The sequence below is a fragment of the Pyxicephalus adspersus genome, chromosome 5 (assembly GCF_032062135.1).
Source record: "Pyxicephalus adspersus chromosome 5, UCB_Pads_2.0, whole genome shotgun sequence".
In the NCBI taxonomy this organism is placed as follows: Eukaryota; Metazoa; Chordata; class Amphibia; order Anura; family Pyxicephalidae; genus Pyxicephalus; species Pyxicephalus adspersus.
The window spans coordinates 1,200,107-1,226,906 of NC_092862.1; the positions used below are offsets into that span (position 1 = coordinate 1,200,107).

Sequence of the window (26,800 nt, forward strand, 5' to 3'; positions counted from 1 at the left end):
AGCTTCTCGCCATCTGGAGGTGCGCGTTCACTTACCGTATTACTTATTAACAAAGTTAATGTTTAATGTCTGACGAGGTGCTGCCGGCTGACCACACCGCCGAGGTGCTTAAAGATCATCTCTGTAGGCTGTAAAGGCCAACTCTACTCATTGCTTATAAAGATATTGGAGGTTTCAGTAAATTCTGGAATATTTGCAAAATGTGCCGTCATTAAAAAACTGTCCAGGGTTCCATTCAGTGGCTTTATCCAGGCTGTGATGGTGTCATCAGTCTGCTGCATGCAGGAAGAGGTATTTCTTCAGTCTCCTTTCCGCCAGTGACCAGACTTTGACATTGTAGAGATTCCCCATGACTGAGCCTTTGGGTGAAACGCGTCAGTGGGGCTTTTCTTTTGTTCTCTGTAATGTGTGAACATTGTGCATTCTAATAAATTTTCGGGTAATTTCATGTCTAGTTTCTGAGTAACAAATGAACAATAAAATCAAAAATTTTCTACCATTTTTGCTCCCGGTTGCTTCAGATGCTAACGCCCACATACTGGGTAACAAAGAGCAGCCAATGTTTGGAAACGTGCAGCCAATCAGAAGCCAAACTCAAACATTTGTCTTGCCTTCTCCATTCCCTCCTCTGCTGTAGGTAGACCGTGTCCACTCTCGTGGCTTCAGGAACACGCCGTTGGTGGCGCCATATAGATCTATCTATGGAGGACATTAATGCAATAGAAGGCCAGGTGTCACTGGATGGTTGTCTGTTATGCCGGCCCTTGGTTTTATTTTGGAGATATTGACCCAGAACAAGGGTGCAGAGAAGGAATTCTTCAATTAGGTTTTTACCTTCTAAAATATATATTGAGCCATAGACCCAAAAATATACATTCAGGTAAATATAAAAGTGGCCATGGTCACATGGTCATAGCCATTTTCTGTTTTAGGACATGGTGGAAAATCCTGAAGGAATTTGTTTTCCAGGGTCGGTGGTTATGTGTCGGTGAGTCTCCTCTCTCGCTCTGCTCATCGATCTATGATGTGTGTATTGGAGCAAGTATTTTAAAGAGAGATCTCTATATACAGGGTGATATGGGTAAGATCTTGGGATTTATATTCAGCTTAACGCAACACCCAGCACTTTTCAGTAGCCACTCGGGTGCCTTTAGGTGGCTACTAAAAAGTTGGGTCACAATACCGGAGCCACCACCAGCCTACAGCTTCCTCCTACTCAGATGGGGGGATACTGCAAGCAGAGATTTCCTAGTATGAAGTCATGATATTTAGGGAGTCTCTGGGGATTCTTGGTCACTCCTCCACCCACTGCTCCTCCACCCACAGGGGACCCACTGTTCCAACCTAGGGACCAGGAACCCACCAGATCCAGGGGACCCACTGCTCCAACCTAGGGACCAGAAACTTACCAGATTCAGGGGACCCACTGCTCCAGCCTGGGGATCAAGAACCTACCAGGTTCAGGGGACCCACTGCTTAAACCTGGGGACCAGGAACCTACCAGGTCCAGGGGACCCACTTTTCCAACCTGGGGACCAAGAACTTGCCAGGTTCAGGAGACCCACTGCTCAAACTTTGGGACCAGGAACCTACCAGGTACAGGGGACCCACTGCTCTAACCTGAGGACCAAGAACCCACCAGGTTCAGGGGACCCACTGCTCCAACCTGGGGACCAGGAACCCACCATGTGCAGGGGACTCACTGCTCCAACCTTTTGACCAGGAACCTACCGGGTCCAGGGGACCCAATGCTCCAATCTGGGAACCAGGAACCCACCAGATCCGGGGAACCCTCTGCTTTAACTTGGGGACCAAGAACCCACCAGGTCCGGGGACCCACTGCTCCAACCCAGGGACCTGGGGACAGGTAAGGAGGATCATCATGTCCATCCCTTGAGCTTAAACAATGTGACTATCTAACTGTTCTGTCCAGAGATAATGAAAGGATGGATGGATAGACGGATGAAAGGATGGAGAAGAAATGGATGGGTTGATAGACGGATACCACCCATTCGGATCTGGAGAAGGACCTGGATCTGTAAAATCTGAACCAACACCAACCTGACAATTTTCAGAATGGGCTCTCAGTAATTTTCCTCCCCAGGTGATCTTAAGGACAAAACCATCAGGTGATCTGGAGCGGCTGAATGCCCCTCCCACTGAATACGACCCTAATATTGGACCCGATACCTCTCATTATGAGGCTTCCAAAGGTTAAGGGGCGTGGCCAAGACAGACTTTTGCAGGAAAGTCCGGATTTCCATACATACATTTTTAACTTGAAAAGTACATCTGATGACAGGTCCTCTTTATGTGACGGTCAGTCAGTGAGACTGTGAGCGCTGAGAGCGAGATGAAGATAAATGGCGTTTATAAAATCTACACCTCCCCCGCTTATTGGATCATGTGACTCACCGGCGTCCACGCCTGAACCATTAACAAGTTATCGAGGGCGAGCAGACGACCGGGGGGGAGAACGCACCGCGCGCAGACACTCATGAAACATTCAAAGGTGCCACTTGTTAAATTTAATTAGGAGAAATCTGATTCGCTGTCGGCCGGCTCAGCTTGTTGGCTTTTAGTTTAGAAGCGGAGTGATAAAGAAGAGCGTGTTTACTTTCCATCGCTTACCCCTCCACCCTGCACCCCCCAATCCGCCATCAATGGCCCATTCCCTAAATTATTCAGCACATTATCAGGCGCAGTCACCTGCCGGGGAGAGATTACTAATCACACTTCATATCAGCGCCAGGAGCCCCGGACGCCAAATATCCCCATCGCCACCAATAAATCAAACTCAGGAAAAGACGATAATTATCCCGGAAAGATTCACACGCTATGGTAGTGGCTGGGAACTACGGGGCCCCGGTGCAAAGTCTCACATGGGATCATTCCAGGGCCCCATTCAACCCTAGAGAGATGACAAGGGGGCAATGAGAAAGCAACGGGAGATCCGAGCAGCACAATTATTGTCATTGCGGCCACATTTGATCTGAATTAAAAAAGCTCTCCTACACCTGACAAGATAGACTATCATGGGTGAACCTGGGTAATCGAGCAAACCTGAAAAAGTTCCCATCCAAGATGGCAAACATTTGCCAACTTAGCAAATGACAAAGCAAACTAAGCAAATGTTTTTGAAAAACCCATTCCAGGCTTGCTGGATCACCCAGGTTTTCTCATGATAGTCTATCTTCTCCAGTTTTGGGGAGGTTTCATAAGTCAGGTCCATTGGGTCTGATTTATTAAAGTTCTCCAAGGTTAAACCTTTATAAGTGAAGCTGGGTGATCCATTAAACCTGGTACGGATCTGCTCCAGGATTGAAAACATTTGCTAACAATTAGCAAATAACTTTAGGGAAATCCATGCCAGGTTTTCTGGATCACCCATGTTCACTGATGAAAGTTTATCCTCTCCAGCCTTTAACAAATCAGGCCGGTTCTGTCCACATTCTGCACTCCAACAATGGCTGCACTGCCTTTTCTGGACCCAGAGGGCCATGTCTGCTTGATGTGTATTATAGGGCCACTAGAAGTCCCCATTAGAAGTGTGTAGCAGGGTGACAACAGGAGCACAAATAAAAGACGAGGAAGTGTCATAAATGTTTTTGGGTGAAAGGCTGCTGGTGAATCATGTGATAAACTTCTGCCCAAACTAATGCTACAGAGCACCCCTGGGTCATTGCTACAGAGCACCCCTGGGTCATTGCTACAGAGCACCCCTGGGTGAAGGCTACAGAACACCCTGGGTCATTGCTACAGAGCACCCTGGGTCAGCACCCCTGGGTCATTGCTACAGAGCACCCCTGGGTGAAGGCTACAGAACACCCCTGGGTCATTGCTAGATGATTGATCACCCCTGGGTCATTGCTAGATGATTGATCATTTACCCCAGCTGTGCACCCATTGTATTCACTGGTGATTGGGTGATTGGTGATTATTTGTACCCCTCATGTCCCTGGCAGAGTCGCCCACATGTGTGAGATCTGATTGGATTGAGAAGGCCTCCGATCTGTACAGAGAACATCCAAGCTGCAATTTTCCCCTTCGTACCTTCCTCCTGTTCTCTTCTATTTCCTGCTTGTGGTTTCTGTACAGCTGACGGCTGCAGATTCGCATTTAAACTTGTTACATGGCTGTGGAATAGTAACACTGGAATTGCACTGTCAGTACACAAAGCGCCTGCTCACCCTGCAATCTTTATATTGGTTTCCATTCTAAGGGTATTCATCCTTGTGCAGTGTGTATGAGGAGAGATCGTACATGGACAATGATTCCAGATGTGTGGAATAGCGGCTCCCCCTCTGCACACTTTGGTTTCTCCTTCATGCTCATGCACCTTATATAACATATGAGCTGACGGGAGGAACCATTGCATGCAGCGGGGGGGGTCTTTGCAAGCTGTGTAAGCACCCAGGGTCAGCAACTATTCAATCCAATGAGATCAGTCGATGGAAGGTGATGTTTTTTATTCTTTTTGTGAATTTAGCACTTGTAGAGTTCAGGAAGAATTTGGGAGAGATCAAAGTTTAGAGCAGAAGCGGAATTCAGCGTTTCATGGAGTCAACCAACTTCTGGCACCTGTGAGCAGGTATTCCAGCCCAGGATGATTGGATGATTTCACAATTCTTCTGCATTTCTTAGTTTTGCCTCAGAAACAGAGTTTTTGCTATGTGAATATCAATAAAACCAATGGAAGCCTATCAATGATTGATTTGTGAGTGAATGATCATTGCTGGCAGGTGAATCCCATGCACTAAAACTCCTGAGACGATGCTACCTGCAATAATGTCCATCAAAGCATAACACAGGTGAAGACGGCTGCATGGACATCTGGCTGGGGCCCATCTGCGGGAATTGGCCCCTAGACACGGCTGTTGTAGTTTTTTTTTCTTTGCAAACTCTTTGTATTCTTTGATCAGCAGCTTGCTTCCTTGTTCAGAATCGCGGGGGCACGTGTGCAGGCTTTTTACTTTCAGTTTGGCTCAGGAATAGACACGCCCTGCAGCCAGCATAAAGGACACACACGCAGGATCAGATATCTGGAGCTGTCTTAAAAACGGGTGAGTGGTTTACTTAATGGGGATGTCCTAAAATCGGGGAAACACGGTATGTAAGGTAATAATACCACCGCCATGATAGCAGACTGTGGGTGGGATGTTAAACCACCCATTGGGGGTCACTTTAATATTTACGGCGGAAGTGCAGCCACCAATTTGTTTCATTTTTTTCCAAGATTTGGATCGCCTGGGAAAGGATTAGATTTGGGATTTCCTCTCTAATAATCAGGTAAGAAATTGCATTGCAGAAATTGTATAATGGATATTGCTAAAACCCAACGCGTTTCGGGGGTGTTTTGAAGGCTTCATCGGGGCTTGAAATATTGGTAACTGGACTAATGGAGCTGAAATGACCCTGAGGGGTAAATCAGAAATGGAAAGTAGTTTCTTCAGTCATCGGTTTGCATATCACAGGCACGTATCTGCCATACAAGTCATTTTACTGCCCCAGAGACCCCAAAGGGAATTTTTTACCAAAATCCAACCTAAAAATTAAATCAGGACACAAAGTAAAATAAAGTTCTGTCTCCTGTGTGACCCCACTGGGGAGAATCCCTCTCCCTTTGTGTCCCACTATCACCAGACATTGGAAGCAATCCAATATTTTACAGTTGTCACCGGAATTTAGTGAATCAGGAAGTTCCCAATAGAACAAATGCCTTAGGGGACATTGCTTACTTTGGATAGATTTCCTCTCCAATCCATGGGACTGGAAGGGAGTTAAAATGTTCCTAATGGGATAGCAATAGCAGCATTAGGAGTAGAATAGGGACAGCGCCTGCATCTATAAGAATGTATTATACCATGCCAGGTAAAAGGAAGCCAACGCGTTTCAGGGACCTGTGAACACTTCACCAGGGCTAACATACAACAATATTACAATGTGTGGAGTACGGAATATACCCATCGATATATTCTACCTCACTTGACCTAAGAGATCCCTCAAACTCCAAGTGACCATTATGAAGTCATTGCTATGACAATGCAGCACCAGTTACTACCACTGCCCATTGTGGCACACATTAAGGGTTTACATTTTTCCGTCCGTTGTACCCATATGACTTGGCTGATGCCGAGCTCTCTTCTCCGGTACAAATCGCTCCGGGGAATTAGTGCCGAGCAACCAACCCATGGCGTCATTCTAATATTACAGAAAATATTGAAGGATTTTATATCATAATCCCAGCACGCTTCGGATCTAATTGAATGTTTTGTTACACTGTATCAGCGAACACCCAAACATATGGCACCGACAATGCTGCGACCTCATTACATCTGGGATCCAGGTGCTGCGCCGCCAATTACCCGCCGAGGTGTTAATTCACATTTTCCAACCTGCCAGCAAACGCTTAAATAAGAGGCTGCATGTGAAATCTGCCCTGCGTCCCGCAACACGCCAATTAACCAACAAAACTTCTGTCTTGTTAGACAATTGTGAAAATCAATTAGAAACAAAGTCAGCAGTTCGGAAAGTTGCGATAATGTAAATGCGATCCCATGCGGAGGCGACCCCTCCTGGGCGACATCGGGTGGGTGCCGATAGCCTGTGGCAGCCATGCGCGACTGGCAGCAAAGGATTCTGGGAAGAGAGCGACAACCGAGGGCGAGCTTCAAGCTTTGTCACCTGAAAGGTTGTGCAAATATCGCATTTCAGTGTTATTAGGAATGCAGGACGAGCGATGTGCAGGAAATAATTCCGGGTCAGGGGTTCCTGAAATGACGGGGAATGGCGAAGAGTCACAAAATGCAAACATTGTGCCTAAGAAAGCAAAACGACTGAAATTAAAATGAATGTTTACCTTGCAGTTGTATAAAAAACATCCAAAGAAACTTTCTCCTGTCTAAGTCCCTGCACAGCCAATGAAATGGCCGCTGCAAAATCCTCCAAACATTCTAAGGAAATGATCAATACATTGGTGACAGGTATAGTGCAGCCACGTGTCACCCTTCCAGGTTAAATACCTTTCATAGAGACCAGATGTCTGCTTCTCTCTCCAGCAGGACGGCACTGTATTTATTCAGGCATCACTCAGGGGGTCAGACTTGCAGTCCGATCACTGGAGGTAAAGACTGAGAAAATGTTTCCTGCTGCCTGCAGCAGACTGATGACATCATCACCTAGGCAAAGTCACTGACTGGGGATCATAGGCTGTTTTTTAATAATAAAGAGTAGGACTTTGGTGAAAAATGTCAGGAATATTTGTGTATTATTGTATTACCTGTAATTATACCAGAGCTCTCTGACTCCTGATTGGCTGAATGATTAAAGAAACGGTAACAGGATTGGTGGTTACAACAGACATGGCTGAAGTCACATATAAAAATGTGGAGAAAGCCATTGTAATAATAATTTCTATTTCCAGATACAGCGAGTTTTCATAGTATCTAAATATGATTGAGGAGCTCAAAAAGCACTCACCAAAAGAACTTGTCTGACACGCCCTCTCTGGTCTGACACACCCCTGTCTGGTCTGACACGCCCCCTCTGATCTGACACGCCTCTGTCTAGTATGACACACTCCTCTGGCCTGACATGCCCCTCTCTGATAAGACAAGCCCTTTCTGGTCTGGCACACCCATCTCTGGTCAGACACGCCCTTCTCTGGTATGACACGCCCTTGTCTGGTCTGGCACACCCATCTCTGGTCAGACACGCTCCGATCACTGGAGGTAAAGACTGAGAAAATGTTTCCTGCTGCCTGCAGCAGACTGATGACATCATCACCTAGGCAAAGTCACTGACTGGGGATCATAGGCTGTTTTTTAACAATAAAGAGTTAGGCTTTTGTGAAAAATGTCAGGAATATTTGTGTATTATTGTATTACCTGTAATTATACCAGAGCTCTCTGACTCCTGATTGGCTGAATGATTAAAAAAGATGTAAGAGGATTGGTGGTTACAACAAACATGGCTGAAGTCACATATAAAAATATGGAGAAAGCCATTGTAATAATAATTTCTATTTCCAGATACAGCGAGTTTTCATAGTGTCTAAATATGATTGAGGAGCTCAGTAGGCTCCAGAGTTAGGACTAGTGCCCTCAGTGATCAGCACTCACCACAAGAACTGGTCTGACACGCCCCCTCTGGTCTAACACGCCCCCTCTGGTCTGACACGCCTCTGTGTGGTATGACACACCCCTCTGGTCTGACACGCCCCCTCTGGTCTGACACACCCTCTCTGGTCTGACACGCCCTCTCTGCTCTGACACGCCCCCTCTGGTCTGACACGCCCCCTCTGGTATGACACGCCCTCTCTGGTCTGACACACCCTCTCTGCTCTGACACGCCCTCTCTGGTCTGACACGCCCTCTCTGGTCTGACACGCCCCCTCTGGTCTGACACGCCCTCTCTGCTCTGACACACCCTCTCTGGTCTAACACGCCCTCTGGTCTGACACGCCTCTATGTGGTATGACACGCCCCCACTGGTCTGACACACCCCTCTGGTCTGACACGCCCTTCTCTGGTCTGACACGCCCTTCTCTGGTAAGATATGCCCCTCTCTGGTCTGACACGCCCCCTATGGTCTGACACACCCCTTTGGCCTGACACACCCTTCTCTGGTCTGACACGCCTCTGTCTGGTATGACACACCCCTCTGGTCTGACACGCCCTTCTCTGCTCCGACACGCCCTTCTCTGGTCCGACACGCCCTTCTCCAGTCTGACACACGCCTCTGGTCTGACACGCCCGTCTAGTCTGACACGCCCTTCTCTGGTCAGACACGCCCTTTGCTCTGCAGTATTTGTGTTGAGGGGTGTAACTGTTACTCAGCTCTGCCAGCACCAGAGAAATGCACCAGGAATTTGGGAGTTGTCCTATTTAGTTGGGCAGTGTACCTCTTTAATGATATATGTTTACCATACGGGTCTTGGAAAAGGTAATTTCCACCATTGTGGTTGGATAGTGGGTCCTAGACAAGAGAGTACGGAGCCTAAAGAGATAATTGGGGACAATATAGAGAGGTGCGATGAGCTACAATTCTGATAGGAAACTCCTAGGCTCCTACCACAGAGGGGCCCCATTTCATGGGGGAGCCCAGTTGGCTGCCATACTCAATGTAGGTCTCTGGCTGGAGTAGAGAATGGACATCCAAAGGAAATAATGAAGTTCTTCCTCTGAAGTAGGAAAATAAGAACCCAACAATCATGGAGAGATCTGACTGTTGGCAAATATTCTCCTAGATAAGAACTGTTCCTGACCTATTGAAGACAATCAGTGAAGTCTTGGGGCAGAAGAGTGGGGTCCTGTAGAGTCGTTCTGGGGTTTGGGGCATGTGACCGCTCTTGGAGATGGGATCTTCAGGGGAGGAGCTGAAGGAATTGGAATGTATGGCAGTCAGGGGGTGGCCAAGTTCCTTTAGGAGTCACCTATGGATGGAGAATGTTGTTCTGATATTTTTTGAGTTTCTAGTTCTCTCCAGTTACCTTTTGGTGGCCATTACCTTAGATGAATACTGGATAAAGCAACAGTAGAGTTGGAGCCCAGTTGCACCTCTTACACAGACCCCGTATGTCGACCCCTCTCTAAATCCAGGTGTCCCCAGTCTTAGCAACCCTACTAACCCTCCATTATACGAAGACATTGTAGACAATTGTGCTCTTTTTGTGGTCACACTTTGGTGAAGACCCCTTTCTATTGTGCCCGGGGTACAAAGCCAGCACTATAAAGACATGGGGTCACCAGTTTGGTGTGGAGGAACTCAAGTGTCCTGCACAGAGCCCTGACGTCATCCCTACTGAACACCTTTGGGATGAATTGGAATGGTGAGCCGGGTCTTCTCACCTGAACCTCACACCTACCTATATGGCCATATGTATGGAGGACACCTCCCCAAATGATGGTGACCAGGTGTCTCCAATGAATGATCTTGTTAATTCTCCACCATACAAAGCCATTGTAGACAATCCTGGGCCCAATGGTCAAAAGTCTGGGGAGCCTCTCCATGGTTGGGTTTAGATGTTTCCAGTAAAGGGTCAAACATGAAACCTTGTAGACCAATGGTTTCTTCCCGCCTTGTGGTCTCAGTTTGGTGAAGGCCCTTTTCTGTTACCCCATGACTGTGCCGGGGGTACAAAGCCAGCCCCATAAAGACAGTTTGGTGTGGAGGAACTTAAGTGTCCTGCAAAGAGCCCTGACCCCATCCCTACTGAACACCTTTGGGATGGTAAGCCAGGTCTTTTTATTCATCAGTACTTGACCTCACAAATGGGGACAAAGTCTAACAAATGTCCCCCAAATCTTCTAGAAAGCCTTCCCAAAGAAGTGCATTATATTATATGGGGGCAACTCCATATTATTGGCCATGGGGAGGAGGTGGGGGCAACATATGAGGAACTGGAGTGTCCTGCACAGAGCCCTGACCCCACGAATGGGATGAATTGGAATGGTGAGCCGGGTCTTCTCACCCAACATCAGCACCTGACCCTTTGGGCTGGACGGCCATGTATTTTATGTGAACCGACTTTAGAAGTTCTTTATTCACCTGATGTCAGGATTTTTGTAACAAAGTGAATGTTCCTTGATGTGTGACTGAACGCCTTTCTGAGATCCTGTTGGATGCAGCTGCTTCTGGGAAGTTTATTAACAAAACGGAAGAGGGGTGGAAGATTTGGGAGAAGTAACACCACATTTCTGCCTCGGCTGAGACGTGACAAGGTAATGTGCTGCGGGGAGTCTGTCGCTGCTGCCTAATTCCTGGTGACACTGTTCAGCTGCTGACTGCACCGACTGTCAGAGACAATTAGCCAGGAGCTGGCGATGCAAAGTGTTTACGGGTGCTAAAATTCATTCTACACGCTGCGTGTGAGTGAGAAAAAGGAGAAAGAACGGCGGATCATTGGGAGATTCAGGAGTCCTTGTGTGCAACGCAACATCCAAGTCAGAGTTTAATGAGCAAAGAAGTCTGCAGACTGGGACAGGCGGACTTGTCTGCGGGTCTGTGAATAAGGTGTGCAATGGGGTCCCAACAGATCAACCCAAAAATTTCTGCTTATGTTTATGACCTCCAGGACCTCTGGGCATTTACCACCTGGGTCAAACCAACCACATAGGTCAAACCAACCACATGGGTCAAACCAACCATCTGGGTCAAACCAACCACATAAGTCAAACCAACCACCTGGGTCAAACCAACCATCTGGGTCAAACCAACCACATGGGCCAAACCAACCATCTGGGTCAAACCAACCATCTGGGTCAAACCAACCACATGGAACCAACCACCTGGGTCAAACCAACCATCTGGGTCAAACCAACCACCTGGGTCAAACCAACCACATGGGTCAAACCAACCACATGGATCAAACCAACCACATGGGTCAAACCAACCACCTGGGTCAAACCAACCATCTGGGTCAAACCAACCACATGGGTCAAACCAACCATCTGGGTAAAACCAATCTGAAGCTTTAAATATTGCCCAGCAAATACTGAGCTCAATTCACAATAATTTGAATTCAGATCCAGGGCAAGCAGAGTGCACAGACAACCTCACAGGGTCAGTGGGTACTTTCTGAAGCATGGGAACCCTAATTAATTGAAATGGTAATTCTCAGAAACCTAAAGTCACAGCTGATTCCAAGGAAGACAAAAACCCTTTATAGCATGTGGAAAAAAAATAATCCTTTCCCATCCCAAAACCCATTTGGATGCTATCTGGATCCACAATCTACCATCTTTCTGCCTTCTTGTCCACAGTGCCAGTTCCACAACCAATCAGGCCGGCCATTAGACGGGTGATGCCCCTTCTGTAATAACCCCTCCTACCTGCCTGATCGCTCCGGGTATCTGGCAAAACAAAAACTGAGCTGCACATGCGCAGAGCCTGTTTCCAGGGGTCCCGGCAATACTGCAATTATAGCAAGCAGGTGGGAGATTCATCATCCTGGCCAATCAACATGGTCAAAGATTGCAACAAGAAGAGGAGAACGAAGCAGATGATGGCACCCTGCGAGAGACTGGGCACAGGTGACTATCACGGGGTATATATCACAGGGGTTTAAAGGCAAAGCAATACCCCGGTGCCAAAACCCCTTCTGCATTGCCAGTTTATTTGTGCTCCAATGACTCCGGTAATCCCAATCTGTTTCTAATTTCCTCATGGTGCCATTGGTGGAACATGCCGGTGTAATAAGCCTACAGGAGGCTTTTAGTTTCCATCGAAAGCTTATGTGACCCGGTGACAACAGGGGAGAGCATTCTGGAAACAGAGTGTTGTCACCCTATACCAGAGAGTGGCTGAATCAAGTTTCATGGCAGGATCACCAGAGATTAGAAAAAGCCCCAGATTTCCCCAGACTGAAATGATTTTGGAAATGACATCACTACTTCTTATGAGGTTTTAGTGTTTGGGGTTTCATTTTTTGGGACATCAGCCACCCCTGGTGCATTGCGTCTCTGACATATCCACAGCCCCCATTGTTGCTTCCTTCCTCAAAGAAAGTCAAATTATTTGGCAGTTTCAGCCTTTCGCAAACCAGCAAACCATCCCGGCATTGTGACTTTCCATTTCTCTCTGTTTCCCTTTTCTACTTCCTCCCCCCCCCACCGCACACTTTGCACCCCTCCAGCTCCTTTCCCTCCCTTATCCCTATGTTCAGTCTGGTTTGCCCCTCCATCCTCTACCCTTTACCCCCTATGCTCAGATTGGCAGTGGGAATTGTTGTGCCCATGTGTCCCCTGGCAGCTGGCACCTTGCTGACCTCGGCACTGCTTCTTAAAGAGCCAGCACTGCACTTAAACATTGTACTGAACCCCCCATTGCCACCCCCATTCATTCTATATTGGGGGCCGCTGGTGGGACCCAACTGGAAGTGCCGAATCCCAGGGTGCGGTTCAGGTGTGTCAGGAAGTGGGAACCGCACCCCAACGTCACCACCAGCCTAAACATGACATTACTCTTCTTTACCCCTCTGCCCCCCTCCCTCTCCCCCATTTTATACCCCCTCACTATCTCCCCCACATCTCTCTTATATATATATATTGATAAATGATCCCCCGATATCTGATAATTGTACCAATGGGCAGGACTGATTCTCTTCTGAAACCTGGAGGGCAATTCTTCCGATTACTTTATATGGGGGCATTTCTCCAATAACTCCCACTAAAGGGGAGCATTTCTTATTACCAATGTAAAGGGGCAATTTTCTATTGACTACCAATATACAGGGGCATTTCTCTACTCACCACCAATGTAGGGGGCGCTAGAGTGTGTGTTTCCATTGATGTCCACATATTGGTAGGTATGGAGTTTGGTAATTCTGGGATTCTGATCCTTTTGTGTAAAACTTTCACGTTGGCGGTTTTCTGATGGTCACTTACTAGCAGGGTTTCCTGACACCCCTAAATAATTTCCATGCTTCCTCTGGGGTACAAATGCTGACTTTAACTATGAAATATTTTATTTTCATTCCACATTCACCTCCTCTGTCTCCAGATTCCTCCCTCAGGATTGCAGTGAATTGGATTCATTCTTCCTAGCAGTGAAGGAGAAATTGTCCCCGGATCGCCCTCTACAGGCCGCAGTGTGAACTCCCATGCGGAGTGATGCCGCTGGTACAAGGTTGGCATGAGATGCAGGGACTGATCATGAGAAGTTTCCTCCTCCCTGCTAAACATTTCCCATAAGTGGCATTATATTAACCCTTCCATGGCAGGATCACAACAACCGGCACCGGGAATGCTGAAAAAGTTATTCACTCAGCTGTAACGCTAATTCAATGAATTCACCCACATTGCAGTGTGCAGGGGGTAAATGCAGCATAGCACAGTCATGTACAGGGGCCCTGGAGTCTGTTCACTTAACTTAGGGGAGAGGGTGAAGAGGGCTGATAGGCTAAGGGCCCCTGAACACCTTTTCTTCGCCCGGGTGAATGTGCAGGGTTTATATGTTGGGTTGGCATGCAGCGCATTCACCATGAATGGGTCCTGGCACCGCTAAAACCTCCAAAATTTCAGTGACAGTCCCGGAATTCGAATTCATTTGTGCAAATTTAGAGAAAAAAGAATTTCCCTTCACTGAGGGAAAAGTTACAAAAGTTCCAGAAAGGGAAGAATGATCTATAATAGAACTTCCTCTTCTGGGTGTTGGGACAGGGCGAGCTCACCGCAGCTATGCTCAGTGACCGGGGCTTGCTGGGAGCTGTAGTGCCATTGGCTGGGAAACTGACGTCTGATCAGGATAACAGAGCAGGAGCTCCACTTCACCTGCAGCTCCTCACCTAACCACCTGCTAAACTTCAGACCCTGAAGAAGGGGGTCAAACCCCGAAACGCGTCGGCTATGCACAGTGAACATGCTAACAATTTTTGGGGTTCATTTCCTAAACAAAGTTTTTGTAGCCGCTTGTGACAACATCCTACGACGCGTACACTTACCGTGTTTGATTTGCTGTTGGTGAATGTTGTGCACCCCAAGGTGCGTTACCATCATTCTCTGTTTTCCACCAGTGACCGCTGTCACCTATTGGCCCGGGGCGCTGAGTCAGCACAGTATTCACCCTGAGGAATATCCCGGGGTCACCGCCATGCACAGGACACGGACCATGTGAAATGAAATTTGATGGCGGCACATATTTCACCTCAAATGATCCGAATGACACCGACTTCAGGGCGGCGGATTAGATTACAGATCTTCCCGGGACTTTGCAGCACCTGAAACCGCTGAGAACAAATAAACTGCAGATCATCGGTGTGATGGCAATAAAATCCCTCCCCCCACCAACAATACTGCAACTGCCCCTCGTAGGGGGAGACATTAACCCCTTCCCTCCAGCTGGGTGCACTCTGAGATGACCTCACTATGACAACACTCTCCCAATTGTCCCCATGCGTTGTCACCATTAGGAGGTCCAGCCAGAGGTTCCAACTAACATGAAAATCATGCTGAGTAGCCAGCAGTGGAAAATTAGCAGTCTGCACCTTTTATTCTCTGCTGCAGGAATCGGTTTAGCTTTTTATTCTATGAAATGTTTAGGATTTATGTTGCCAGCAATATTTATTCCCCTAGTAATTTAAACCCACCCATAGGTGACATCATAGGCCTGGGGTTTTTCTAGTCAAAGTAAATATCAAAAGTATAGTCTGCAAAATGCATTTGTTCTGCTGCCCCTAGCACAATATTTGAGTTCACTGCAAACCCCCTGAACAAAGCATTGGCACTAATATATGATAGGGGGTAACAATCAGGGGTGTGGGAACATGTCTCAAGTGAAAAAGATTTATATAAATACAAGTACAAATGGTAATAAGCATTTTAAAGCCAGTAGTCCATTGTGTTTTTTTCACTTGAGTCATGTTCCCCTGATCTCCTGACACCCCCCCCCCCCCCCCCAGCAGATATCCTGACAATACCAGAACCAGGGACCAGGGAATCAGGGAGAGAAAATTGAGGTGTATTGTAGCCAAATTTCACAACATTTTTGGGGAGGCCCCTTTATTTATAAAAATATATTTCCAATTGTTTGCCCATCAAAGTTTGGCCTTTCCACTTCCACAGCGTATCCTCGAGATTTAACTTTTATTCAAGGAATTTAGAGAATCTCCAGAAATACGGAACAACCAAAAGTGCTGTGCATGGCTCTGGTCAGCTGAGTCACAGGAGCCAATCACAGAAAAGAATGGATAACCCCACCCCTTTCTATAAAAGGGCGGGCTCACAGCAGTCACATGGCAGTGTGTTGGATCTGTACTGAACAGATGACAGATGTGGGGGGGGGGGATTGTAGGTAGAATGGGGGGTGTTTTTTTCTGCCCATGTCCCGCCTACTTTTGTAATTTTGGCTCCTCTGGTGACTTTTGAGGGCCACGCCCACCTCCCCAATTACTTTTCTATGGCAATAGTTTGTCCCATAAATGGTCAGAACTGAATTATAAGATCCCCTCCCCCAACAGACTTCAGTGGGCTTGGCTCCAAACTTTGAGTAACATTCATGAAGTTGTTGGTTTTGTGATGAAGATTGAAAAAACGTGAATTTGCGTTCATCACCCCAACACCCGGCCTCTGTACTCCCCTACGGAGCCATCAGCCTTATGCCAAGCAGGGGCCGGGCTGCTGGGAGGGGTTATGCAGATAAGAATAAGCCCTCATAGGTGGGTGTTTGGTAGAGTGGGCGGTCCCTGGTGGGCTGTATTTGCATAGGAAACGCCCACATATGATACTAAGTCCCATGACTGCAGTACAATGATTGGCCGGGGCCACCCAGGCTGGGGAGGTGATTGTGATCTATAACGGAAATATTTCTCACATTAAATAAAATACAGTTGTCATTTAAATTCTTCATCTCAGTGCTGCAATTCTCCTGCGGCCTCTTTGCCGACACTTCCTGTCTGCATGCCTTCCATTGATGACTGCATGACATTGCTTAGGGCTGGTTGGTTGATATCACTGGCCCCTGTTTGTGTCATGTGACCTGCAGTCTCCATCCAAACCCATGTGGCCAGGTGACAACACAATCAGCAAACAGGGACAGAGCGTTGTCACCCTATAACAGGAAGTGAATGAACAAGGACCTTCATGGCAGGATCACCAGGGAATATTTTAATGGACGCTGCTGATTTAAAATGATTGAAAGATTCTTGATTGGAGGATAACACATTTCAGATTTCATACACTTTGCTATGCCAGGTAAGTAGACGTGGCCCTCGCACCCCTCCCCCATTGTCATACTGCACCAGTGTGAGGATGTTCGAGGTGAACTCAGGTATTTGTGCCAGCAGACGCCGTGTGCCAGAGACCATGACTACGAGCTTTTATTCTTTATGTAATAACTGGACTGCGGAGAGCTGTCTCTGTGGCCGGTTGCCATGGCGGGGCCCCCAGGGGCCCTGGACCCCAGAATGGAAATAGTTACCAATCAGAGATAATTCTACTCCAATAAGGATACACATGGCAGGATCAAAGAGGACCTGTCAGAAATAGGGGCCGCCATGTGGCGTAGGGTAGGGATGAGCAGGAGACATGGAGTATGTACGGGGACACAGACACAGGACTGTCAGCCATCATGTCAGGGAACATGACCCATGTGAAAGATGGCTGAACAAAGTTGATGCCGTCCTTCTGTAGGGAAGAAGAGATAAAGTCCTTATCGAGTCATGTGATCTTACTGCACCAATCACCAATAGATATAACCTGAGGACATAAATTGTGGCCCCGCCGTGGCCCTGCAGGTGAATAACTTGAGATGAGTCTCTGATGAATGTCGGATTACCCTCTGGAGCACAGGCAGCTCCCAGAATCCTCTGCTGCAGGGTGCCGTATGTCACCTACCTGGATAGGACGTATTGCTGTGTCAGGGGCCACCAATCTCTGTGACTGGGTGGGTAAGTACCCCGGTGACTCGGTGGTGGAATCGATGGCACGAGGTGTGTGAGGTATTGATTGATTCTTGATTGGCATTAAACTTTAAAAATTGATTGATCTGAGGCTGGGAGATGAAAATTACCGGAAGGTTCCAATGATTTATAAGAAATAAAACTTACAATGAGAATAAATCCCGGGGACTGAACACATCGGGTGCCGCATCCCCGGCCAGGAGGGATGGAAATGTGTCAATATTGTACCACAGATATGTGCAAATCATACATGTAAAGATCACGTATGTGCAGAATCCGATATCACATGAAGAGGACAGCTGACGACCCGGACGAACCGGAATTTATATCTCACAAGCGGGTATTTATATCTTACGATCCGGTATTTATATTTCATGATCCGGTACTTATATCACATAATCCGGAGTTTATATCTTACGATCCGGTATTTTATCCCAGGATGCGGTGTTTATATTTTATGATCCGGTAATTATATCCCACAAACCAGTGTTTATATCTCATGTATGTCACACAATCAGGTGTTTATATCTTATAAACCGGTATTTATATTTTATGATCTGGTATTATATCTCCCAATTCGGTATTTATATCTGATGAACCCGTATTTATATTTCATTACCCCGTATTTATATCTTATGGTCCGGTATTTATATTTCTTGATTCGGTATTTTTATCCCACAAACCGTTATTTATATCTCACGATCCGGTGTTTATATCACACAATCAGATATTTATATCTTACAAAGTGATATTTATATTTTATATTCGGGTATTTATATCTCACGCTCCGGTTATTATATATCTTGATCCGGTATTTATATTCCATTAATTTTTGTCTGATCTCCCGATCGGGTATTTTCCCTCCTCCTCTCTCAGTTGTCACCTCTTTCATCTTCTCTATTATCTCCGGCCAGATCTCACACAATCTCTTTTTTGGGAATCCACTTTCACTCTGCTATAATAGGATCGGTTACAATTCCGGACATTTGGCCACACAAAGTTTCTGCACCGATAATGGGTGGGAATCGGGTAAGATGCAGCAACGCACAGAGTGGGGCAACTTTGTGAACTTCTCTCCTCCTCACACAGATCCTGGACACTGAATTAATAATGATGCTGAAGGATAAGCATAGAAGGAGGGAACCAATCACAGCCCCCATATTTCGGGTTGGTTAAAAATATCCCCCCCCCGTTGGAGGCCTGAAAGTTTGGGGGTTTATTATCCCCCATTTACCCCTGGGGTAGGTATCAGTCTGTACACCTACTTCTTTAGGCACCCACTCCCCCCTTTCCCTGTCAGGCATTTGGGTATAAATACCCCATTAAAAGGAGAACCTGTCTCCAATGTCCCCCTTCCAAGGCAGCAGGGGCAGCTGGGTTTAGCTACAGGAGGTGAAAAGAGGACAACCAGCTCTGGCCGGTGAATGTTGTGGGCCTGACTCTTCATTTGCAGCACAGGGTGAAGCTGTGTTTTCTCTCCTCTCATTCACCGGCTGACATTTCCTCCATGATACCCGCAGACGTTCTGATTATTATTTATATTCGGGGGAATCCTTGGCTCTGTATAATTCACTCATCAATTCCTCTAAAATAAAACATAAAATGAGAGCCGAGCTTCCGATGGTTTTTGTACGAGTTGCCCTTTCCGTGACCCGACCCACTTACCTCTCCGAATATCGGAAAAGACGAACAACTGACACAGATTACAAAGAAAAGTTTAAAGGAGAAATTAGATTGGACACCACAGCGGTCCGAGGCCTGGAAATGAATAAAATCACACATTGTACAGAGTGAATCCCAAGAATCAGGAATATTCCCCATAAGGAGCAGATAGAAAAGTCGGTGAATTGTTATGATCTCAATGCAGAATTTATATTTCTCTCATTTTTAAGACGATTTTTATGCAACTTTTACCAACATTTATGTAACAAAAACAACCAATTCATTTATTTATATGGAAGGAAGTGAGTAGGTTTTGTTCATCCTTTTGCTTGTTTTTGAAATAAAAATCACTGCACATTCACCCGTGTGAGGCAACTGAGACTTATTGGATCACCTGCAGAACATCAGAACCTTCCAGAACTCTGTATGATTTATTACATTCGGTGATAAATTCAATCTGCATTGTCAATGAACCCAGAGAAATCCGACCACACGGCACCACGCCGGAGGATGACCAACAGGCTCTTGTAGTTCTTCTCTTACAAAGCCGTTGCCTTTTTTTAGGTCTCCACAAGTGACCCCAGAAGATATTTGAACCTTCAGGGTTAGACCCGAGGATCTGATCACCAGCTACATACATGCTATCTATGTACAGGACGGACGTCACACGGATCGAGTTCTCTGCCAAACTTTCACTAAAGATGATCGCATTTAGAAGAAGGAAAAATAACGGAGAGAGTAAACCTGGGGAAAAAATAATCTTTGAAAGGGAAGAAGTGAAAATCAATACACTTGTGGTAAGGTCAATATGGAAGGGCCACGGCTAAGGAAGAGATCCGGAGACGGCAGCAAGCGACGGGCGGACAATATGTCACAATAAATAGAATATTATATTAGAGAATAATTAAATATCTGATGATGAAGAGATAAATACCTGAGCGGAATCGTCCAACGTAAAAACATGACAAAATTGTATTTTCAGGGATCAGAGTGTAAAATCTGCTTCTTCTTTACCTAGGAAATAATAAAGCAGAAGTCACTCGCTGTACAATATTCATCATTAATATTTGGCTCCTCAGTCTCCACTAATCCGTTATATAAAGGGCCCCGAAATCTGTAGGTATATAGGAAGTATATGAGAGGGTCAGGTAGGTACACCCGCAGTGATGGGACGGGGGGAGAGAAGATAAATTCTACAGAAAGGGGGGTGAAATATGTGAAATCCTTGTTGACATGGGATAATCTGGGCATAGTGAATGTTCAGTGAATTGCATCACACGGAATCAATGGCTGCGAGTCTGCAAGGGAAGGAATTTGGCTTCCCGATTCACTGTATACACACACAATATGACAAATATCATATACATACATACATATATATTATAATATATTATTTAGTGACTAGCTCCCCGGTTCCCAGGGGTGGGGGTTACACAAACATTATATTCCCACCATCAGAATGACACACAAGCTTTACAATTTCATAAATAGTAGCGGTAAATTTGTGTGAATTGGGTCAGTTGTGTAATGGGTGCAGACACAGCGCCTTGCCTCTTGTCACTCCGTAAAAAGTTGGCAGTTTGCAACCCCCATTAACCCCCTGGCTACCATAAATGATTCATAGACAATGTTATAAAAAAAAACAGCTCAGAAGAGAAGAATATATCCAGTTAAGAAAACATTTTCTGTCAAACCTGCTCCCTCCATAGTTAGGATTTGTAAAAGCCGTGCAATACTGGAGCCGCCCGGGCAGTTTTTATCTATCAGCCCCCGGTAGGTAACACAACGCGTCCCCTCCTTAGTACTCCGTGTCACTTACAGATGTCAGCACTTACAATTCCCAACACAGCCCGGAGTTATTACCTCTTACACTGCTGTTCTGTGAATTCACTTATGTAATTTCCCCTTAAATCTGTCAAGCTAAACCTTTCTCTAAGGTGGCATTACGGCTCGCGATATTAAACCGCAGAGATCCACCAGGAGGTTCTCCGCACGCTGGATTTTTCCAAGCTCCGCACATTTTCCTTCCTCCCTGAATATTCCGCAGATAAGTGACAATCAGCAGAGTACAAATAACAATCACCCAGCTTACATTCCCTCAATGTGAAAACTTTCCATCATCACCATGTCATCATTAGCTGCCTTTGGTAATAATAACTGAACACAAAAGCTTAAACTTTCCCGTTTCATCGATTTAAAACCAGAAATGAAACACTTTGTGTTAATCAGACATCAAGTCAAAGATTTCTAGAAAGTCAATGAACAAATCACCAATATCACGATAGACAGATATCAAATGTTATCAGAGAAACTTCCAAACCAAGAAGAAGAAATTCCCACATAACAATATCATCAATCGATAGAAACGAGTGAAAATGTTCCAAACTCTGACGGTTATTTCACCGCGAATTCCTGGGAATGAAGGAAACTTCTACTGAAAGCTTTACACCAAGTCATCATCAGAATCATCTAGAAATAAGAAAGATTTGGTCAAGGTGAAAACACAGCGCAGAAGAAGAAAACTGAACCCTTCATATTGAACAATAAGCCAGTTTGGATTTTAATGCTGCAGAGCCAATGAAATCTGATTCAGCTAATGATTTGTATTGCAGTACAATTAGCAAAATGAAGCAAATCCTTGCAGCGAGAATAAAATCAGATTTATGGAGAAAATGAAAGCTGAAGGAAAAAAACTATACATGCATAAAAGTTTAGGAAAGTGTGTCTGCGCGTATCTATCCCCCAACCCCACCCAGCCCTATACTTATATAATACAATTATTGTAAAGTATCTCCTTCAATAAAGAAATCTATAAAATGACTCTGATATTATAAATTAAAAAAAGGTATTTTGGGAAAAACATTTATATCAATTTATTAAGTTTGTTTCTGATTCCTCCACGCCTTTCTTTTCATTTTAATTGTTTATTTTAAAACAAATGAAATCTCCCCATAAACCATTAATTACAATTGCAGGAATTTTAGTTTTTAATCCATTCATTTTTTTATCTATATTTGTTATTGACATGAAGCAACAAAACCAGAATTTACACCCTTTGATGATAGATTTGATTATATTATGTTATATTATGGTACAATTGAGCTTAATATTCACAATTATATTTCTCTTTATAAAAATGTATTAAGAATAAAATGATATAATTTATTTTAAAATAAAAGTTTCACTCATTTTCATTTAAAAACGTATCTGTAAATAATTAAATCACTTGATGAATTTCATGTCTTATTATTAAATAGGTGCGTATGGCGTTTGATTAGGTGTAGGTGTTCCTTATGTATGCTACATAGAATTAATTAATTGTGTAAGGATTTACATTTTACATTGAATTTTTTATCTTGAAAAATGAATCTTTAAAACCATATTCACCCTCAGCAGCTCTCAAGCATTCACTTCCACACATTGCCCTACAATGCTACAAAACTGTTTTGCTAAAAAACAAAAAGAAATTTAAATGCCATTAAAATTCAGTGAATTAAAAGAGATTTATTTAAATCTGGAAGGAGATGAGATGCAAGAAAGTTTTGCACTGCCATCCAACACAAGACATTCATAAAAAAATGAAGGAAAATCAGAATAGAATTTTAGGACTTATCTTATCGGTTTATTTTTATGTTGTACATTCCCACAGTAATACCTGGTTGAAGAGAAGTTTATACAAAAAAAAAATCTGGATTCAACTAAAGGTAAATTTTTGTAAAATGCGAGATTAGAAAAAAAATGTTTGTAGACAACTCAGGTCTCTAAATGCAAATTCATGGCTCAATTATCCAGCAGAAAATCCTAAAAATTGACCGAGGAGGAGACGGTGTCTAAAAGCAGCAACTTGAATGAATTGATTTTATAATCGACTTTGCTGTGGTTTACTTCACATAAAACGGTTTTTAGTAATTTTTGCAAATTGACTTTTATTTTCAGAAATAGTTTGCAATAGCATAAGAATTTAAATAACATTTGTTTCCCAAGGGTAAATTAATAAATAAGACCGGTGCATAGGAGAAAAAGCAGCCCAATATTTCATTTATATATTACTATATCACCCCATAAGGGCATCTTAGAATGTATGTTTATTACTGAACATTGTAAGAGCATAGATAATTTCTTTAAATCTCTATAAAACAACAAGTATCCCATTGATTCCTTTATATAGTGCATTAGGATTTCAACTCATTGACATTAATTTACTTAAATAGTATTTGCATGCTATTCCATACAAATTTTAAGACTTTTTTGTTTCTTTTTTTTCTACTTTTATGTTTTTTAATTTTTTTTTTTAATTTTCTTTTTTGTAATAGTTATTTAAATCACCAAGCAAAATATAGGCTCATAAATAAAAGCATTAAAAGGAACTAAATTCTACAATTATGTACAGATGGACACCTTAAATAATATATTTCATCTGGCTCAGGTTCTTTAAATAATAAAATATAGACAAGGGGAAGGGGAAAGTGGAGTAAAAATTCAGACACTCATCCCTTTTTTTTAAGTTCTCAGGAAAGAAAATGATTATTTTTGTGTCTTTTTGTTTTCAAGTGGTTTGTAACACAAGAGAAGTCCAGGGGAGGTTTGTTAAGACTTTTCAGTGTTTGGGTCACTTACAAGATGCACACGTATTTTTGTTCTCTCAGCAGAAAAGAGGTTCATAAAATAGAGTAAACAAGCCAAAAAAAGAAAGAAAAAAAAATAATACAAGATAAAACAATCTACAACATGCTTCATTGTAGTTCTAGTAGAAAAGGGTACCTTGGGTTTACCATACATGACCTGCATGCAGGATTGCTAAAAAGTCTAATATAATACCCAAATGAATTGCACAGTTTTGTTCAGCTCCTGCGGGATGTTTGATGTCCCTTCAGTCCTGGATGTGACTTGTGTCAGTCCCAGAGAAAAGCAGCGTGGTCTTCCTTTGTGTATTTTCGCGTCTATTGTATTGCTCTGTTCTTAATGCCATCCAGAAACTGCAAATTCATTAAGACTTTTAAGTTCTGGCTCAATAAGCAGTCCTAACAGAGAGGAACTTATCCCCTTCCCCCTATAAAAAGTCCATGATTTGTTCTGTATGTGAGATATATTTATATATGTACAGTATACAAGTCACTGTAAGACATGAATTCAATTGGTGACGGAGCCCGAAAAGCTCTGAAAAGACAAGAAATAAAAATAATAGATGAATTGTCAGACGGTGGCGTGGAAGCAATGTCTCGTGGTTGGTGGACAGATTGTGGCGAGAATGCAGTTTTTACATTGTTACGATGAATCTTTTACCTGGAGGGTCTCTGTATATACAGGCGGGGGTACAAGACGGAGGAGGGTGTGAGGGGTCAGATAAAGAAGTCCGGTGCTGATTTCCCTGGGTTGGACTGTTGTTGTGGGGACTCCCTGGCAGTGAAGCTCCTGCTGGCCAGTTTCTCATACTTGTCCTTGTACAGATCCCTCTCCTTGGCCAACCTGGACACCTCTTGCTTGAGTTGCTCTACCTGGCTCTGCAGTTGGCATTTTTCTGTCTCTAGAATGTGCCTCTGCTGTACCCTCTTGTACCTGCAGGACTGGGCATAGCCCCGATTCTTCAGGGTCCGTCTCTTCTGCTTGAGGCGGATCACCTCTTCCTTGCTGAAGCCCCTTAGTTGCCTGTTGAGTTCCCGCACAGACATGCTGACTAGCTGCTCATCCGAGAACCTTTCCTCCAGCCTGAGGTGGTGGTTGTGGTGGTGATGGTGGTGGTGGACCTGGTGGTGGTGCCCAGAGGCTGCCATTTCCTCGCCTGGGTACTGCTGGCCCCTGAAGCCATCGTAGCCTTGGTGGTGATGGTGGTGGTGATGGGGGTTGCCTATCAGAGCTTCCACGGCATCCTCCGGGGTGAGGTTGAGGGCTTCGGGGTTGATGTGGTGCTGGTAGTTGGACATCCAGTAAAGGTCCTCCAGCTGCGGCTTGTTGGCTGTGTTGGGGTTGTTAGGGTTCACGTTGGGCTGTGCCCCAGGGCTGGGGGCGCAGAAGCTGGGGGAAGACGGCACGGACGAACAAGGGGTGCTGATTGGAGTGGAAGACAAGGATCCGGGTGGCAGGCGGTGGCAGAATCGGTCAGCTTCTGGGGGTTCCTTCTTCACCTCAAATTTCATCAGATCAAAGTCATTGACATACTCGATGGCGAGAGGGCTGTTGGGCAAGTCTGCGCTCATAGCCAGATCAGAGGCCATCTCAGTCCATATAAGAGATGTCACTGTCACTACAGGGGCTACAATTTAGGAGCTCCACGCCCCCTTGCTGGTGGGTCTGCACACAGCAGCCTGCAGGAGGACGAGCTTGTTCCTTGTGAGATGTCACCAGCAGCAGCAGCAGGGGGGTCCTGGTCTGTCAGACCCTCTCTGTAAGTCTTTCAGGAGTAAAGGGGTCTGCAGGGACTTTGCAGGAACTGAGTCCCCCCACAGTTTGCAGTTAAGTTACAAAGGAATTGAGTCCTCCTGGCTTGGGGTCTCAGGCAGTTTGTGTTGAGGTTATCAGGCAGTTGTGCAGTTTTCAGAGAGGCTGCGCAGAGTCCCCTTCCAGCAGATGGGGTGTCAGGGAGTTTGTAGTGAGGTTGTGCAGAGTCCTCTGGCAGTGTGTGCAGTGCATTGATCACAGGGTACTTGCATGCTCTATCAGGACAGGCTCTGCTCTGTCTGTTCTCTGTATTTCCTCTGATAATCTGCAGGCTTGTCAGCTGCACAGCCTCTGTACTGAGGGATCAAAGCTGCAACTCTGCCCTTTAACAAGGCAATGTGCCTGGCCACGCCTGCTTAGGTGTGGGGATCCCTTCAAGGGCCAATCACAGACCCTCATTGCCCTTTTCATTTACATATCTCTGTAGCAACGCAAGTGAGGGGCTGTCAATCTCCTGGGGGGGACAGCTGGAAGGTAAAAAAAGAGCAACATGGGCCCTCTAGCGGTGACAGGAGAGTACTGCGCCTGAACAGGTACAATGTGTGAAATGTGAACATGGAACATGCTAATATAAACTTACTTAGAAATATAAAAACGGAAAATAGGAACATAGTTGTCCCACTTAATTATGTAATTTTGTGTTTTTATTCTGGGTGTGTACCTTTACATTAAAACACAGCACATGATGAGAGAGGTTGTTTATAGGCTTTTGCTTATATAGACACCAAGTACATGTTTCATTTAATAGACATGTTAAACAATCTTTTTACATTTCTCTTATTTTTTTGTTTGATGTTGGTGCCTGCTTCCTTCTGTGTCCCTCTATATATCCTCCTGCCCTACTATATGAGGGGAGACTTTTCATATTTGTGCATGTAATATTTTTTTATGTATATTGACATTTTTTGTATCTTTGTAATTGAATATTACTATGTATGTACTATATTTTTAATTGTAGAATTAATTCCCCCAAATCCATGAAACGCGTTGGGTCACATGCATGTGTGATTTGCATGGCTTTTTTTGTACTGACTTGATTTTAATGTTATATTAAGAAAATTTATTTAAAAAAAAAGTTATTGATATGATGATCAGTTATCTCAACCTTATGGACATGTACTAGATATGCAAACTGATTGCCTTTATTCTCCTCTTTGTTTAATCTCCGGGATGTGGCATTATTCAGAATTTATTGTGGGCTATCCTGCGCTTGTTTTTTACTTTGGGTGTGAAATATGAATATGTAACTTTAAATTGTATTACTTATACTTATAAGAATACAAAATTGCAGCCTGAGCAAGCTAAGCG

The 26,800-nt window shown here is 44.7% G+C and overlaps 1 protein-coding gene and 2 long non-coding RNA genes across 3 annotated transcripts in view; 1 reads left to right on the forward strand and 2 right to left on the reverse strand.

Moving 5' to 3' along the window:
* Positions 1 to 18,820: 18,820 nt before the first annotated feature.
* LOC140330415 (uncharacterized) overlaps positions 18,821 to 26,800 on the reverse strand; it is a 10,871-nt gene continuing 2,891 nt past the window's right edge. The window contains exon 3 of the long non-coding RNA XR_011920741.1: positions 18,821 to 20,071. This is a non-coding gene — a long non-coding RNA (uncharacterized lncRNA). The remainder of the gene's footprint in view (positions 20,072 to 26,800) is intronic.
* MAFA (MAF bZIP transcription factor A) lies at positions 22,658 to 25,884 on the reverse strand. The gene is made up of 2 exons (XM_072410533.1): positions 24,341 to 25,884; positions 22,658 to 24,214 (listed from the first exon to the last, which is right to left on the reverse strand). Exon 1 carries the CDS (start codon positions 25,267 to 25,269, stop codon positions 24,397 to 24,399), a length of 873 nt encoding a protein of 290 aa, XP_072266634.1. The 5' UTR covers positions 25,270 to 25,884; the 3' UTR covers positions 22,658 to 24,214; positions 24,341 to 24,396.
* The window catches only part of LOC140330416 (uncharacterized), a 4,749-nt gene continuing 3,301 nt past the window's right edge, over positions 25,353 to 26,800 (forward strand). Inside the window, exon 1 of the long non-coding RNA XR_011920742.1 lies at positions 25,353 to 25,439. This is a non-coding gene — a long non-coding RNA (uncharacterized lncRNA). The remainder of the gene's footprint in view (positions 25,440 to 26,800) is intronic.

What these genes read in the sequence shown, in the direction of transcription:
- MAFA (XM_072410533.1), bottom strand. Translation starts at nt 25,269, where the DNA reads ATGGCCTCTGATCTGGCTATGAGCGCAGACTTGCCCAACAGCCCTCTC.